The 19,160-nt window shown below is 33.2% G+C and overlaps 1 protein-coding gene across 7 annotated transcripts in view; it reads left to right on the top strand.

Moving 5' to 3' along the window:
- BLTP1 (bridge-like lipid transfer protein family member 1) overlaps positions 1-19,160 on the top strand; it is a 232,472-nt gene that overhangs the window by 120,347 nt on the left and 92,965 nt on the right. For 6 of the 7 annotated variants that reach the window (XM_074274114.1, XM_074274117.1, XM_074274120.1 and 3 more), the window contains 8 exons: positions 319-1,025; positions 1,702-1,947; positions 3,357-3,450; positions 4,607-4,657; positions 6,325-6,531; positions 8,383-8,618; positions 16,730-16,974; positions 18,466-18,571. In XM_074274114.1, the coding sequence (XP_074130215.1) occupies positions 319-1,025; positions 1,702-1,947; positions 3,357-3,450; positions 4,607-4,657; positions 6,325-6,531; positions 8,383-8,618; positions 16,730-16,974; positions 18,466-18,571 (1,892 nt within the window). The remainder of the gene's footprint in view (positions 1-318; positions 1,026-1,701; positions 1,948-3,356; positions 3,451-4,606; positions 4,658-6,324; positions 6,532-8,382; positions 8,619-16,729; positions 16,975-18,465; positions 18,572-19,160) is intronic. The other variant, XM_074274118.1, reaches the window with a different exon arrangement.

Genomic DNA, 19,160 nt, shown 5'->3' with positions numbered 1-19,160 from the left:
AAAGGATAGGAGATATATTTTCCTTTTATTCTAAAAGTTTAATAAATGATGCCATTTCACCAAGTGAAAACAATGACAAATTTATACTTAGAACTAATGGCTTACCTATTCTGTAACTTATTTTTCCTTTTATGTAGAGAATTTAGTTGTGAATTAATAAAAATTGAGCCAGCTTGTATTGTTTGTCTTTTCAAATGAGTGGGAGAAGGACTGGAGGAAAGGAGAGAATTTGGAATGAATGCTATAATAAATAAGCAAATGAATTAATGGATATATCGATAAACTTACTTGGAATTTTTAATTCTTTCTCTTGATTAGACAAGGACATGTCAATCTTCCTCCACTTGAGTTCAAACCAGCATTAATGTTGGAAACCTTCAGCATCAGTGCTGTTGTAATGGAGAAGTCAACGTGTACACCTCAGAACTCAACCAATGCTTTCTCATTTCATGACCTCAACAAACGTTATTTCAACACCTTTCATTGTAATTTTACTATTTCCTGTCAGTCAATAAGCCAGCATGTAGACATGGCTTTGGTTCGTCTTATTCACCAATTTAGTACAATGATAGATGACATAAAAGCCACCCAGACTGACATCAAACTTAATAGATATACAGCAGGGTCAGCTTCCCCAACACCTACTTTTAAAACCCACAAACATCGAGACTTCCGTTCTTCTGACTTCAGCCGAAGCTCCAGAGGGAGTCTTAATGGTGGTGGGAGAGTCAATAATGCAAAGAATAAAAGAGCCAATAATGAAAACAACAAAAAGGAATCTCGGAACAAGAATTCTTTAGGACGGTCTGAAAGAAGAACTTCAAAAGTGTCAAGGAAGGGTTCAAAGGAAGTAGTTGATCACATGACTATCCATATGGATGACTCTGATTCCATCACAGTGTCCGAACAAAGTGAGCCATCAGCAGAGTGCTGGCAAAATATGTACAAGCTGCTTAATTTTTATTCACTCATCTCTGACCCAACAGGGATACTGGAGAAATCTTCAGAAACTTTTGGTCCAACTGGTAAGAGACAATTTTTAAATTTGCAAGTTAAATTTTGAACTTATATTTGTTATAATCAAAAGGACTTACCTTAATTTTACAAATGCATTAATTGAGATGCATAAAGATTAAGAATCATACCCAGGAAGAAGGCCATAATGAAATTTAACTCTTGGGATCCCTAGCTATGGTGTTCCATCTCCTTTTGACCATCTCTCTTTTGCGTTGATACTGAAAACAACTTGTAAATCCTGAGGACTCTACAATTCCTGAGTTCATATTGTTCTCATCTCCTGTACTAAAATTCATATTGTTGATAGGTTCAATCTCTACAAAATATAGGATTAGATAAATTCTTAACAATTATAGATTTTTCAGATGGAATTAGGCAAAAAGCTTTCTATTTATATACACATTTTATTATGTAAGTCTGAATTCTTTGTTTTAGGATCTATGCATATTATAGTACCAAAAGTACATTACGCATATATATAGTAGTGCTAGTGATGAATTTCACCTATTTGGATGAGATCTAAATATTACAAATTGAAATTATATTCATCTTGCTAGTCAGAAAAAACTCTTTTAAGGAAATATCTTGATGTGAACCAGAGAAGTTACAGAAAAGGATGTTTCAAGCACCCTTGTATTATTGTTTTCCAATGCTAAACTGTGATATGTCAATTTGCCCATATAGCAGTTCGGAGCCCTACAGAACCTCCCTGTAAAGTTGTGTTTGAGAATGAACAAGACAACAACAGCTTGACCAAAACACAAAGGAAGCGGAGCTTGGTCACTTCAGAACCACAGAATGTTACTCTGATAGTTTTCGGCATTGGCATGGTAAACCGTACACACCTTGAAGCAGACATTGGTGGACTCACCATGGAATCAGAATTGAAGAGAATTCATGGCAGTTTTACCCTTAAGGAAAAAATGAAAGGTATGAAATTTTTTCCATCTTATAATGCAACTTTACCCATAAAAATGATTTAATTTTATGTTTCCAAAATTTCTACTTTATAATTTCTTCTCCCAAAATGAAAATTACAGAGGATATCAGGGTAACTGTCAGTATGGAGGGTCTTCTCTACTGAATGATGGGCTGGCATCTTTTGGGGGCAGCTTCATGACTTTTTGAAAATGGTGAAATGACCTTTTAGATGGCATACAAATAAAATATGCTCTCCTGCTCAGAACTACAATTTGTGTATAAATTCTGACTGACACCTTGCAACTCTGTGACTGAGAGGAAACCATCCAACTCTAAGCCTTCTTTTGTCATCTGTAAAATGGGGATAATAATACTTAGATTTCCTCCTTCATTGGGTTTCTATGGAGCTGTAACTTTGTTATCTTAAATGTCTTAGACACATATATGTACTGCTAAAAGTGGGATTATTAGCCTGTGTGACAATGCCTTATGAAATGTTTTCTCATCTGTACTCCATTATGCAAATCCTTTGATCCTATTCATGCTTCAGTCACTACAAGCTGTGATGCTCCAGGAGATAAGGCATTTCAAATCTTCAAATGGAGACCATTGTAACTGTGGTATTGGTAGTACAGGTTTTTTTTTAAAATTAAAATGGACATTTCCTAAATTGGGTAGCAGCTTACAAAATTTCAGGAATACCTTAAAGAAAAAATACTTTACAAAGTCTGTCTTCTAAAACTTGTATTGATTTTTATGAAGCATTTGATAAAGACAGGACATGAAATAAAAAGAAGGTGCTGGAAACCTGAGTCCTGAAGCCACAGTGCCTGGGAATTTTGAACAGAGATGTCAAAACTCTTTTGACAAGATTATAATATAATTGGAAAATGTGTAACAAAATTAGTTAAAATACTGCACAACATAAGTAATGTGAATTTTTGATTTTTTAAGTCGGTATGTCCCAGGCAGCAGTTTTATTCTACTTGAGTTTAACAGCACTGATTTACAAGATCTAGAATCTTAGAGAAAGAGCACTCTGTATGTTTAATATTATAATCCATGAAGCTTGTGAAGAGAATAAGAATAGCTCAAGTTGATCCAGTGCATTATACACAGTACATTATGAAGTACATTAATAATATTCCTCCTTTTTACTCAGCAGAAAACTCAGTGTTAGAGAGGTTATATAACTTGTCCAATGTAACAAAGATAGTATCATCAGATACCTGATTATGAGATCCACAGTTTTTCTATTATACCATGATAAATACATATAGTGTAAACCATGAAAGAGTTTCAAAGGATCTTTATAATGTTAGTGGAGTCAATATATATAAAATGAACTTTGAAACACAGTTAACATTTTGTTTTGCATCCTATGCAAAATTAAATCATATTCATTTTGGTTTTTTAAGATGTTTTACATCAAAAGATGACAGAGACTTGTGCTACCGCTCATATTGGTGGGGTTAATATTGTCCTGCTTGAGGGAATTACACCAAATATACAGTAAGTAACAGAGTTTTTTCTTTATTTTTATTATGATCATGTGGTTTTATAGAAAGAAAATTAACATTCAAGAACTACATATTTGCTATTCCAACTTGATGTTCAAATTTTATATACAATATTAAATTATTGAATTGTTTTAGAAGTCTTTAAAAATACTATTGTTTTTGGTGAGATTAGAGCATATAACAAAGGCACCATTCTCTTTGAGCAGAGTTTGACCAAGGTTTATTATATAGGATTGTCAATAATTTTAAAAATACATGTATTTTTAATTTATCACAGAGGCCAAGATTAGCACTCTAAGGATTAAGAGCAATTATATTAAGGACAGGGTAATGGTTAATGAAATCATAAATAATTAAGGATGTATGTGCAGATATATCCCTAAAAAGTTCACCTGGAAGGAGACAAGAAATAAAAACATGCATTATGCCCTTAAGCCCATGAAGAAAAATAAATATGCATTTATTATTTAGATTACTTAAGTATTCTAAGTAAGGATCATCACTATCATAATTATTGTGTATAATAATAAACTTCAGAGGAAAAATCATGCTTCATAAAATAGGATAGAGATTATCTGTTACAGTTGAATCATACTCCTTTTCCCAAATTCCAGTATTTCAGATCATTATCTGTTTGTTGTAGATTCAGCTTATTACCACCAAGTATTTGAAACAAAAAACTCATTTCATGTGCTTGGGTGGAGGAAGCAGCATGAAGGCCATTTATATGGTTTCTGTATCCCAACATACAACTTTGGCATGCCCTTACTAGCTCACACAACCATTAGTCTGATTAAACAAAGATAATAGGTAAGGAATTAGGCAATTAGGGTTCCAGAGGCCATACATTCATACTTCAGTTTGGATACAGTAAAAATTTATTGGAAACTATGAGTAAATATATACCCCAAGGCTATCAGCATAAAACCTGTTCACTGGGGTTTGCTTCCTTTTGGACCTAGTATTGATTTCATGAAAGGAAAAGCAATAATATAGACTCAGCAAATACTTAATATAAAAACTTATTGAAAAACTAGTTTAATGTTAGAGAGTTTTTCAGATTATTTGGCATGTTGTGACTAATATTTGCATGAATGTTCTTTATTTGCTTTCTTTTTCTCTTCTTTTTCTTCTATCTTCATCTGTAGACTGGAAGATTTCCCTACATCTCCTACAAGCACCGCCAAACAAGAATTTCTGTATGTCATATTCTGCTTACTTGGCTTTCAACTGACATGAGAGTGTGTGTTTTAGAGGCAGAATGTATTATGCCTGTGGCTTTGTTACTATTTGATCACTTTAATAGAGCTTCTTTTGCATTGTAAGCTTTCATTACTATATCAAAGTGTCATATTAGAGGTAGATAATATCCATACCTTCCCTATCAATAAGTACTAATTTATCCTTAGGGAATGATCAGTACCTATAAGACTATGGTCACGTGGAATTCATGATTCCCTGACTTGTTAATGATTAATATATGTCTCAGCTTAATGTTGTGCCAAGCTTAGGATAAAAGATATGAATAATTAATTCTTTATCAGAGTTACAAATAGAATTATCAAAGCACTAATACATAAAAAGTGATTATGTAAATATTTTTTCTTTTAAAATTAGTCAGATTAGAACTTCTAATGTTGGTGCTAATGGGACATAATTTTGTCTACTCTGTCTTCAAATCCTATTATATTTGAGTTGTATTTTGAGGGATTTGATTTTTTTATCTAATTTGTTTAATAATGAGTTCTGCTGTAGTGGGGAATAATTAAATATCTGTTACATAATATTTGAAAGACTTTAACAGATCATTTTAGCATTAAGAATTAAATATATTTTATATACATTTCATTCTTTGATTTTAAAAGACTTGCTATTGCAGAATGATATTGACTTTACATTGAAAGTCTTTTTGAGAATGTAGGCCTGAATATATGTAATTGAAACTGAAAATACAGAGCAAACATAAAGTCCTTTGGAATGTAGATAGTTTAAAGAGGTCATATAATAGTTGGTTTTTGAAAATACATTTTCTTTGTACCTGCCCAGGAGCAGAGCAGTGTTAAATAATAAGCTCATTAAGCTGAGGTTTTAAAATATGGATATTAATTGGCCCTATATTTCTTACTAGTAACTCCTAGGATAAATGGGCAAGATGTCTTTTTTTTTCCCTTCATGACCATTCTGATCTTTTCCAAAAGATAAAGAAGTTGTTGAAGGCTTATTAATTGATAACCTTGCTTGTTATCTGTTTGACTCTTTATAATGGTATTGTCATTTCCTTCCTATTCATTGTAGAAATGATAGAAGCTAAAAAGATTCAGAATTTAAAAAAAACAAAACAAAACACATTTCTTCTTTTCTGCCATTCTTTTCTTTCTTTTCCCCCCAGTGTTCTGTTTCTTTGTTTAATGCTTTAATTGGAAGTCTTTAACATAGTTTCTTGTTTCATAACGTAATTGGGAAATTTTTGTCTTTTATTGTTCTTAAATTTTAATTTAATGCATGTGATTTCATTATGTGTTTGTCAACCAGTAAGAGTTGAAGAATTACAAAATGAAAAATTCATATTATGTTTGCATGCTTTTTGAATGTTGATGTTTCCTTGTACATGTATATTCATGTTAATACCCTTAGAAATCCCAGACACAATATTAAAATTAGAATAAATGCAATTTTTTCTACTTATCATGAATTTAATAGATTACTTTAAAAGCACATTATATCCCATGTACATGTGCAAAGATAAAAGGCATGTGGTTTTGTAAAGTCTAGTTTGCATTTGTATTCAAATACATTGTGACAGAACTTTGCTTTTCAAAAATGCTAGAAAAAATTTTAAAGCATTATGTTTCTTCTCTGTTGCTAGAACTGTAGTGAAATGTAGTATTGCAAAGTCCCAAGCCCTCTACAGTGCCCAAAGAGGGTTGAAGACAAACAATGCAGCTGTGTTCAAGGTGGGAGCAATCAGTATCAACATTCCCCAGCACCCAGCCACCTTGCACAGCATGATGGTCCGTAGCTCGCACCAACTTTCCAAGCAGATTTCAGACCTTATCAGACAACCATCTGCAGCGTAAGTCCTTTCTCCATTGGCTATGGAGAAATTGTATGCCTCATTGATGTTATGTATTATAGCTAGGAAGATATATCATGTGAAAGAATTTTTTTCTAAGCAACTTTGGGGGAAGGATACAGATCAGAATGACATCCTCAGATTTGAAATTGCAGATACCATCACAACCTAAACTCTTTCAGTATCCTTTTCCTCCATAAATGTGGTCCTGGAGAGCAATAGGCTTTATGAGATGTCATTTAGGTATTAATACCAATTACATGTACTTTTGAGTATGTTAAAATGAAATGTATCTCAAAGATATAAATACAGTGAAAAAAAATTCAGTCACCTATGAATGATCTGGAACTGTGCTTTGATCAGAGAAAATCAAATCTATTTTAAGATAGAAATTGGTCATCTGAAAATTGATTACCCCAAAGGACCACTTCAGATTGTAGTACATGACTTTATCTTTTGCCATCTCTCTCTAGGAAGAGAAGATTGACAATTTGCCTAAGTCATCATTCTTTTTTTTTTTTTTTTTTGCTGAGGCAATTGGGGTTAAGTGACTTGCCCAGGGTCACACAGCCAGGAAGTGTTAAATGTCTGAGGTCAAATTTGAACTCGGGTTCTCCTGACTTCAGGGCCAATGCACCACCTAGCTGCCCTGTAAGTCATCATTCTTAACCTTGAGATCTGGCATCAGTGTCAAACTGATAATGTCATATTTTAGAATTGGAAGAAACCTTAGACATTCAAACTAAACTGAAGCCCAGAATGGTTAAGTGATTCATTTCATTCATGCAAAGTTACATAGGTATTAAGTAGTAAAATTGGGATTTAAATCTAAATTGAAATATAGAAAGACAAAACAAAATCTATATTTTTTTTTCCCCATTTCAATGGGGTAAACTTTATTTGTTTCTTGGAAAATATTCAAAGCATTGATTGTCTAATTTTTTAGGGTTTTACAACCCTTCTATTAAGATTTTTTTTTTTTTTTTTTTTAGACAATAGAGTTCAGACTTCTAGGAGTGTTTGTAGCTATGTCATGGGAGGAAGAGTAAAGCATTGTCTTTGTAGTCGTAGCCCTAGGATTTCTTCCAGCTCTGTGGATCCTACAAAGAGAAAGGACAGATACATTGTATAGATACATAGATAGCATTTCTTCTTGCTGTAATATTTTAAAGAATCCTTCAGAAATCTTGAATAACTAAGGATAGAATTTGAAAAGATAGCTTTAAAGCTTTGCCATATTTTAAAGCAAAATGAGATATAAAAGTGTGAAATAAAAAAGCCTTGCTTTGCTAACACTTTTTTTTTTAAACCTAAGATAGATGGTTGTGATTTCTAGTTTGTTTGTTTTTTTGTTTTGTTTTGTTTTGTTTTAATAGAAATGACTTTTCACTTACTATAGGCAACCTCAGTAAAATCCTTGGTGATAAAAATTTATAAAATATTAATGATGATATTCTGATTACAGATTACTTCACAGGGTGTCATTGTTTTATGGCCACTACAGTGCTCCTCACCCTTAAGTGTCAGTTGTTGTTATCTTAACAGATGAAAGGGAATCTGGGGGAAAATCTGATCTATGATTTCATTAAACTCTTGGGTGGGGGAAAATCCTTATACCAGGACTATTAAAAATCCTGGAGAAGGGTGCCTCACACTATGAGATCAAGTTACTTGTCCAGAGTCACAAAGCCAAGGCATGGTGTTTGAACCCAGGTCTTCCTAATTCTTTGTTTGCATTCAGATCTGCTGAGTTTATTTATATTTCCATTTATTACATATTTACTATTGAGAACTAATTTTTAAAATAAAAATCGGAACTTCTTACCAAGATTCTTTTTATTAAACCAACAGCCCGCAGGCTACTAAAGAAGATATTGCAACCCCCTTGCCTTCTGAAAAAACTCCAAGTGTTAACCAAACTCCTATTGAAACCAATGAATTTCCACAGCTGCCTGAAGGCTTGGAAAAGAAGCCTATTGTTCTTAAGTTTAGTGCCATGTTGGATGGAATAGCAATTGGAGCAGCACTTTTACCATCTCTGAAAGCAGAGTACAAGATGGGAAGAATGAGAAGTCATGGAATGACAGGTGATGAGATGGCTCTGCATTTCTTCAATTTCAAGGGTGTTAAGGCGGAGACTGCCTGTGTCATCTTAGGGATTGCTGTTTTATAAAGATGGAAATTGTTTTGGTTACATTTTGCAAATGTACTCTGAATGTTTTAGGACAAGTCAATCATACTAGCAGTAGCAGTTTTGGATTATTTGTGGTATACAAAATCATACTCTTTGAATTATAAACTATTATAAAAGCAGGAGATGTCTCCTGGGCCTGACAAAGTTGAAATTCCTTGGGGAAGTAAAAGGCTCTAATGAGACCCCCTCAGGGGCTTCATCAAGGAGGAAGTATGATGCAGGACAGGTGAGCACTTCAGCAAAGAAATCCATTTTTTGATCTGAGAACCAGGGTTTATATACTCTTTAAGCTAGCGTTGCAACAGCACCAGATATCTCAAAGTTACTTAGTGTATAGTTCGTGGTTACATTCCAGCTTAACATTAATATTAATCAATCACTAGCAGTACCAATGGATTTATGGCAACATAATCATTAATTATCTTGTTTTTGATGCCTTATTCCTGTTAAAGCTATTCCTCACCAAGGTTATCTTATATTTATTTTAAACATGTCCACAAAGATGACTCCCAGATTGTGCATTGTGCTAGCAGCACTTCTAGGTACCTATCAGGTCAACACATCCTATTCTCAGCTTTGGTCATGGAGGAATCCTTACAAAGCAATTCATAGCTGTATAGAAAGTATGTTAACTTCTACATAACTTTTATGTACTCTGCTTGTTGCTAGCCATCTATACTTTTAAGACATAAACAGTATATATGATTTCATTGTCAAACTTACATAATTTAATTCACATCTGAAAAAATGATGATTTATTATCAGAAGCCACAAGTCCTTTTAGGCTGTATAGTATAGATATTGACCAGAGTTTTTCTGTCTCTATATGCTGACATTTTAAAAGTCAGTTGTTTGCCGAATATAATTTTTTATAAATCTTCCCATGGCTTTCTGAAATTTTCATTTATTATTCCTTATGTCAAAGTAAGTTTTCATTAGTTTGTTCTGGTATTTCCCAACCCTCATTCTGATGAAATTGACATCAAATGATGGGTTTAGTAGCAGTTTACATGTGAAGAACTCACAAGGGTTTTCTCTTTAGCTAAAAGGTACATTTATTTAATAGACAAAATGAAGAAGTAAAGTAGACACCAGGAATGGCGAATATGAAATTGATTTGGGAAAGCAATATGGTTTGACTGGCAGGCTAAATCCGTAGAGGAAGTTAATAGATTAACCAGAGTTAGCTATGGTAAGGAGAAAGACATCATTAAAGGGAAGATGCTCTGAGAAGAGAGAGACAGAGTGTATGTGTGGGGGGGAATGGTTATAATTTATAAACAATGGTGTGTGACTGTCTTTAAAGATAACTAGTCAGTCTTGGGAAACTGAGTTCCCGGATAAGTGTTATAGCATTTCCTGACTAGGGGAAAGAATAAGTTGGTTTCAGAATTTATATCAGTTCTTAACCTGAAATTCATGACTTTTTTTTTTTTTTAAACACAATCGGATTTATTTTCACTTTTGAATTCTCTTTCTTCCACTTTCCTCTCACTGAGATTGGCTAGAGAAACAAAACCTTCATTGATAAATCTTGGCATGAACCATATCAAAATATGTTTCATTTTGCATTCTTGAGTTCATGAATTCTCTCTCTGCAAGTGAACAGTATTTTTTTCTCATGAGTCTTTTAAATTATTATGGTAGAACATTGTACTGATCAGAGTCCTTTTATGGTTAATTATCTTTACATTATATTGCTGGTGCTTTCTTTTGCTCTCTATTGCTCATTGTTCTCTTTGTTTTGCTTACTTCACTTTGCAGATCATCCAAATCTTCCCAGGTTTTTCTGAAACTATTTCTCTTCTCATTTCTGCCTCATTCATATGTCAAAACTTGTTCAGCTATTCCTCAGCTTTTGCCACTGCACACACAGAAAAAAAACAGCTATAAATATTTTTGTACATATACATCCCCTTTTCTTTGATCCCCTTGGGATATATTCAAACCTAGTACTACTTTTCAAAATGTATTCACAGTTTTATAGCTCCTTAAACACATTTTCAAAATAATCTCTAGAATATTTAGACCAGTTGTTGTTGTTTGACCTTAGTTCTTGAAGAAGACCATAACATCAGGGAGATGATACCACAACATGTAAGTGAATTGGATTTAAGTAAGAGGAGCTGGGCAAGGTCATCTGCTTCATATTCCCCTCCAAAGTCATCTGGGTCCAGTGGCAAGATAGAGATCAAGACATCCCTTTTGTTATTTTCTTTTTGTGTCATGTTAGATTCTCCCAAGTATTTTGGGGTTCCTGGCTATATTTTTTTAAGGACCATGCCTAAAATCTAAATCACTCTGGCACATATTGGTTGGCCAACTGTGAGTCCCAGGCCAAGTCCCAATTAATCATTGTTTGTACTCAGAGTGAATGTAAATAGCAATTATTTTGGTTTTGAACAGAAACTCTTATGGTCTTTCCCTCCCTAATTTTACCTACCTTGGTGGTATTAGGCCAAAATTTGCAACCTGTAGCAGAGAATCAATTCAGACTTTGTTGCATCTCAGCTTCAGAGCCTACATTGAGTGTACAATCTATCTTAAAAAAAAAAAAAAATCATGCATCAATACTCTTTTCACTTTAGTTTTTGACTTACAACCTTTCCAAATCAAAGAATTTATCATTATTGCTACAGCTGACATTGACACCATGTTTATCTTCATTGAAGGCATTTGACAGCATGGCTGAAAATATACTAGAAAGAATAGGAGTAAATACACAACCTTGTTTCACTCCATTGGGATTGGGAAAACATGAGAGTATAGTCTATTATCCAGAACCTGGGCAGCATGTTGTCATGAAATTGACCTACAATATGGATGAAGTTTTTTGGGTAACCAAATTTTGACATAATTTTCCATAAGCCCTCATGACTGACAGTTTGAGAGGCCTTGGTCAGATGTACAAATGTAAAATTGTCTTAGAAAGATTGTGAAGATCACTTGGCAGGATAAGATACTAGACACTGAGGGTCTTCCTTGAACTGAATTGCCAAGCGTTCAAACTTTACTGCAGAGAGTGCAGTACTACCAAAAATGCTTGCCAAAAATGCTTTTTTTTTGTGGAGAACTTACTTAGGGCAAGTACTTAAACATCATGGTTAGAAAAAGCAATACAAGGAACTTACAGGATGTCACTTAAGAACTTTAGAGTTGATTGCATGACATGGGAGACACTGGCACAGGACTGCCCAGCACAGCTTGCCCTCTTCAGAGAAGGTGCTGTGCTGTCTAAGCAAAGCAGAATTGAAATAGCTCAAAAGAAATAAGAGATGTACAAAGTTAGAGAATCTAGGCCAAGTGCTCATATGAACTGTTTGTGCCTGGTCTGTGGTAGAGCATTCTGAGCACATATATATTCGATCTGCCAAAGTTGGATACACTTTAATTTCACTATAACATAGTAATATCATTTTGCTTTTCTTTGAGAATGAAGGACAAACAACAGCCAATCTGAAAGATATGAAGTGATACCCCAGAGTTATTTTAACTTGCATTTCTGAAATTATTAGTGATTTAAAGCATTTTTCATATAGTTTTTGGTAGCTTTAATTTCTTCCTTTGAAAACTATTCATTCATTCATTGGAGAATGACTCTTATTTTCATATTTTTGAGAAATGAGATCTTTATTAGAGAAACTTACTATTAAATTTTTTTCCCAGTTTCCTATTTTCTAATTTTGTCTTCATTGCTTTTATGTATACAAAATCATTTTAATGTCACATAATCAAATTTATCCATTTTACTTCCTTTGACCATTTAATTCTCTTGTTAGAATCTTGTTAGATCTTCCTTTATCCATAAATCTCACAGGTAAATACTTCCATCTTCCCTAAACTTGCTTATGATATCAACTTTTATGTCCAAATCATGTACCAATTTTGATCTTATCTTAGAATCAGATATTGGTCTATTTCTAGTCTGTGCCAAACTGCTCTCCAATTTTCCCAGCAATTTGTGTCAAAAGGTGAGCTTTTGCCCCCAAAGCTTAGGTCTTTGTGTTCACCAAATTTCTAGATTATTAGAGTCACTTGTTACTATATATTTTTTACCTAACGTATTCCACTGATCCCCCACTCTGTTTCTAAGCTGCTTTTGAGACATTTTCCAGTCTGAAGGGATAGAAAGGGATACCTCAGAGTTGCTAAATTTGCTTGGATTTGGAGCTTTTTTCATGACTATCAATGATTTAGATTTTTTTTCCTCTGAAAACTGCCTCTTCTTATCCTTTGATTAATTTTATCAGTTAGAAATGTTCTTATAAAATTAAATCTATTCCTTATATAATTTGAAAATGAGACTTTATTAAAGAAACTTGCTACAAAGATATTTTCTAAATCTCTGCTCTTTGTTGATCATCTCTGTCAAGAGTTGTATAGCATATTCCATTCTGAATCCTTTGTAATTGTGGTTGGTCATTGTCTTCATCAGAGTTTTCCAATTTCTAATAAAAAGAGGATGGTGACAGTGAACAGTAATAATTTATAACTTCTGTAGAGCACTTTTAAGGTTTGCTAAGCACTTTATAAATAATATCTCACCTGATGCTTACAACAAGCTGACAAGGTAGATGCTTTTATCCCATTTTACAGATGAGGAAACTGGAATAGACATAGGTAAAGTGACTCACATAGCCAAATGTCTAAGTTGGATTTGAACTTCTTCCTGATATCTAGGTCCTGTATTCTGTATACTGCCCCTGGAGGATTGCTGAATTTTGCTTCTGCTCTCTTCCCTGGCTTTGTCCAGAGCTCAGTTATTGATGGTTCTAACCTTTCCTTTTAAATATATATATATTTTTTAACTCTACCTACCTTGGTTGGCATTTGTTTTGTTGAGGACAAATTTCTTCCATAATCTACATTCCTCCTAATGTCCTGTTCTTCCCCCTTTTCCCTCCTATTTCTTTCTAGTGTGAAATGTTTCCCAAATAATGGGAGCACAATTTCCCTCACCCTTTCTTTACCTTTTCTAATGAAATGCTTTTCCCTTCCCTTTCTTAAGATCAAACTTAACAAAATCACTACTATATCTTCATCTCTTCAGACTCCTCTCTGACTCCTGCTGATGATAAGAGATCTAAGGGGAACGTATGTATAATCTCCTTATATTAGAATGCCAAAAGAGTTCATCCTTGGTTAGTCAGTCCCTGGTGACTGTTCGTTCATGTTTACCTTTTTATGCATTTCATGATTCCTTTGAATATGTGTCCCATTTTCTATTCATCTCTGATCTTTTCATCAGGGATGATCAGAAATCTTCTATTTCATTAAAGATCCATTTTCTCCCATGTAGGATATGCTCAATTTACTTGACTAAATTATTCTTCATTACAAACTTAGATCTTTTAACTTCTGGATGTTATAGAGGTAGCCGATAAATCTTAAAGTGAACCTAATTATGGTTCCTTGGTACTATAGATTCTTTCTGGGTGCCTGCAGTACTTTTTCTTTCCCCCTGATATTGGCTAAAATGCTAATGGGATTTTTGGATATTTCCTTTAGGAAAAAATGATTTTTACTTTGTCCTATAGTTCTGGAGAGTTTTGTATTGTAATTTTTTTTGAAATATGATGTCTAGTGGCTCTTTTCAACAATGAATTGATTTAGACCAGTTCCAGTTGTTCAGTAATGAAAAGAGTCATCTACACCCAGGGAGAGGACTGGAAACTGAGTATGGACCACAACATAGCATTTTCACTCTTTCTGTTGTTGTTTGCTTTCATTTTTGTTTTCCTTCTCAGGTTTTTTTTTTTTTTTTTCTTAATCCAATTTTTCTCGTGTAGCAAGATAACTATGGATATGTGTGTGTGTGTGTGTGTGTGTGTGTATAAATTGGATTTAGCATATTTTAACATATATCGGAATACTGCCATCTAGGGAAGGAGAGGGGGAGTAGGAGGAGAAAATTTGGAACAGAAGATTTTACAAGGGTCAGTGTTGAAAAATTAACCATGTTGCATAAATAAAAAGCTACAACAAAAATATACAAACAAATAAAAAGGGAAGAAATATGATTACTAAACTCTTATTTCCCCCCTTTTTTTTAGTCACTGCTTTCAAGTGGTCTCATAATTAAGTTATCTGTTTTCTAGGCCATTTGTTTTTTATATGAAGTATCTTAGGTTTTTTTTCAGTCTTTTTACTTTTCTTTAATTAACTTTCTTGTTTCTTATGGAGTTATCTTCTATTTGTTACATTATAATTTTCTCCCCCCCTCCCCCGAGGCTGGGGTTAAGTGACTTGCCCAGGGTCACACAGCTAGGAAATGTTTACATTATAATTTTCAATGAGGTTTTTACTTGGGTAATATTTTGTACCTATTGAGCCAAGCTATTAATTTTCTTTCCAATTCTTCCATTTTTTCATTTCTTTCCAATCTTCTTTCCATTCGTGCCACTCCCCCAGCACCCAGTTATTTTCTAATCATAAACTGTGCCATTCTTATTTCATTTATAAAAATGATTTTAACTTTTTTTTCTTTTTTTTTTGTGGTAATTCTTTACCTTTTCCTGGAATTTTACTTGAACTTGTGCCTAAGCTATGTTGTATGATTTTCTTTTGGCTTAACTTGTAGATGCTTTAGTGTCATTTTCTTTAGATTTATGCCTTTACTGTCCTTGACATGGTCACTTTTTATGGTAGGTTTCTTTTTTTATCTCATTCTTCAATCTACTAACTTCAGACTTTTTGTTAGGACTAATCTCATTGCACTTCTTGAAGGCCACATTTGATCCTTTTGTGTATTTATATTCTGCTACCATTCTTTTCTTGGATGTTGTGTTATATTATTCCAGGGGACATTACAAATTGGGAAATTACAAGTTTTCAGTGTGTCTAAAACAACCTGTTAAAGGGCAAAATCTGAATTTAAATATATCTTTAAATTCCTAACTTTGATTGAGGTCTGAGGAACGTAAGTGTAGGCTTTCCCTTAGTTTGAGCTTTAGTAGGTGACTTTCAGAACCAGAACTCCATTGATCTGAGCTCCTTACCCTGGTTATGATTCTGCAGGCATCATATTGGGCTGAATCTGAGATTCCAGTTCCCTCCCAGTATTAGATCCCCAATGTAGCTACCTAATTCTAAATTTGCTCTTCATTTAATGACAAGGTTGGTACTGTTTTCCTTGCCTATATACTATGCATTGGTGTAAGAACATTTCACTGTCCCCCCTAGATAGCAACAAAAATGCCAGTTGGCTCCTAATCCTGCTCCCTGTTTAAGATCAGGCCCCTTATTATCTGTTCTGGGACCTTTTCTTGCTTTAGTTCCATCTGCAGGCAGGCCTTCATTTATCCCCAAGGCTCTGTACATCTCAACTTTAGTTAGACTGTGCCCAAGGTTTACAGACATCTTCCTTTTTTGATACTGACCTTAGCTGGAAAAATGCCTCAATGTGCTTTTTTTATCTTGGATTTCCTAATCCAGACTCAATTGGATGAATTTTCTAAACTTTTGTGGTGGTAGCCAGTAGAGTAAGAGGGATTTCAGGTTTAGATCTGGACCCTACTAGGTTTACTATGCCATCTTGGCTGGTCCTTTCCTGATCATTGCTACTATTTAATTTCTTCTTATTTATTTACTTCTCAGTTAAGTGGGAAAACTGGAGAGTATTCTCTCTCTGCAAGTTGCTTTTTGTGAAGAAAGTTAGTAGGAAATAAATACAAACAGGGCAACTCTGAAAATAACTTGGATTTGTTGTGTTCTTGTGGGGTAAAGCATGCTATGCACTGGTGGGGTTTGTTGGCAGCATGTGCAGGTCTTCTAGTTCAGTTTTGTTTTGTATGTAATAATGGTCATCTCAGTTAAAATAAGATTTTTTAAAATTTATTTAATTTTTAGAAGGAAACAAATTTATCTTCATGTGCTTAAAGATAATTTTGAAGTCATATTTTATATAAGCTTGGAAAATGGTAACTTTTTTGAATCTTCTAAATTATGTTTCACAATATTGATACCATTTCTCTCTCTTTTTTTTTTCCTCCTCTTTGTATTCAGGTGCACAGACTAGATTTACCTTTGAACTGCCAAATCACAGATTACGGTTTACTTCAAAAGTTTCTGCCACAGATATGTCAACTATTCCTCCTTCTGCTAGTCTTAATCTGCCTCCTGTCACTATGTCAGGGAAATACATAATGGAAGAACATGATAGTTATTCAGATCAAGTATGGAGTATAGATGAACTTCCTTCTAAACAAGGTTACTATTTACAGGGAAACTATTTGCGTTGTGTGGCAGAGGTAATATTTTTATTTTATTTCTAAAATTAAAGTTTAATACAAAATTCTAAAATTTCCAAATTATGTACACATTATAGTATATATTGATGACTTACTATGTTAGAAGTTTTTAAATGTATTTCTATTTTAGTAAAATTTATTATTTGATCCAGATTTTTGCTTAATTGTTTTTAGGGAAATTCTGTTGTGAATAAATTCTGTATTTGTTTTTGGGTACATTTTTAATGATTTTCTTCACATTTGTTATTTTTACGGTTTCATTTTCTACATTGTCAGATTGCTGTAACATTGTGTAATTTTCATTAACTGTATATTATACATATATGAATTATGTAGCCATAAGTATACATTTATTGATATATATATCTATATATGTATCTAAATGCATTAAGACATGTATGTATGTTCATTTAAATGATTTTTTTTAATAGCTTACACATTCCAAATTCACAAATTTTACTAATTGGCAAAAGACCTAACTGAATTTGTAGAATTCTAGAATTAGTGGTTATTTTTTAGAGAAATGAAGTTTTACTGGTTTCAAGAAAATGTTATATCAGTCTTGGTCCTGACTAAAAAAAAGTCATTTGTAATAAATACAATAATTTCTTTCACATTAATTATTGATAAAGAAATGTGTAGTATTTAGCTGACTTTAAAATAATCTTTTGTCAAACATACTAAATAATCCCATTCTAGTTTGCTAGTGATGGCTAAAAGTAGGCACACTGTTTTTATTTTCAGTTACACACACCCAATACTTTTGACAAAAAGTAGTGGTGGATTGATAGAAAAAAGTTTTCTACCTGGTAAAATCAAAGAATGTTGGTGTATTTTTTGTTGTTGTTGTTGTTGTCAGTGGGTTTTTTTAAAGCACTTATTCTGTGCCATATAGCACTGGATGTACAAAGACAAAAAAGTCAAAAGGATTTTTGCTCCCAAGAAACCTATATTTTAGAGGGAGCAGCAGGGATGGGGCATGAAGTAATATGTATTTTTTCTATTGATATAATATGTGCACAAATAAGTAAACGTGGGATTTTTTTACTTTTAGTGATTGGCTTATTGACAGGGCAAGAAAAGCACAGTTGTTGAATAATATTAGCACCTAGGAAAAGACTTCTAATTAGTTGATTCCTGCTTAGTTAAAGTGTAAAAATTTCATGTATAATTTCCTCTTTCATTCATTCTCTTGGTGTTAGATAATTTGTGAATATTTTTTTAAAGCAAATGTGTCATATGCCTATATTAAAAATGTAAGCCTAGTTATTCTCACTAGATGCTTCAATACTTGTCATCTTGGGGAAAAGAGTATGTATAGACATTTTGTAAGTTATTTTACACTTTTTATAGGATTACAGATTAATTTTTCAAGTAACATGTATACAATTAATTTTATTTTTAACATAACATTGTATGGAATGTAAGAGATATGTTAAAATCTAATGTCACGGTGGTTTAAAATTAATATTATTTAAATTTGTTTTGCAGGTTGGTTCATTTGAGCATAATCTTACAACTGATCTTCTAAACCATTTGGTATTTGTGCAAAAAGTTTTTATGAAGGAAGTTAATGAAGTAATACAGAAAGTTTCTGGTAAGGAGAGCTGACATTTAAGAGTAAAACCTAAATTTTTTTATTCCAACATGAAAAAGAATTATTGTCATGAAGACTGAATACTTAATTTTCCTTTATCCATCTAATATCATTTGAATTAAATACATACACAAAATTATATGCACACATTCAAATTGGAAATGCTGCTGGGTAGGCAGAGCTCACCAATTAGCTTTCCTCTATGCTCTAGATTCTGAATTCTGCTTCTTCTGATGTTGTTTTTTGTATATCTCAAAGGCCACTGAAATGTCAAATTCATAGAGCTATGGGGCTGTGAAATGTATGACTATAAAGGAATGACATCTCACCCACAAAAGCATGTTAAACATCAGTATGTTTAACTGTCTGTATTTATTCTTTGTAGTCACATAAGAAGACTCATCTAATATTGGCCATAATTAAGCTGGACCATAACAATCAGGGAAATAAATGATGCCTGGAAAATCGCTTTATTGACCTAGTTATTTTAGCGTTATTCTGAGCCATATGTTAAATTAGCCCCGTTATTATAGATTTGTGTTCTTTCTGCCTCCCCAACTAATTTTTAAGCTTCTTAATTTTTACCTCT

This window comes from Sminthopsis crassicaudata, chromosome 6, assembly GCF_048593235.1.
Source record: "Sminthopsis crassicaudata isolate SCR6 chromosome 6, ASM4859323v1, whole genome shotgun sequence".
NCBI lineage: Eukaryota > Metazoa > Chordata > Mammalia > Dasyuromorphia > Dasyuridae > Sminthopsis > Sminthopsis crassicaudata.
This window is presented reverse-complemented; position numbering and strand designations above follow the sequence as displayed.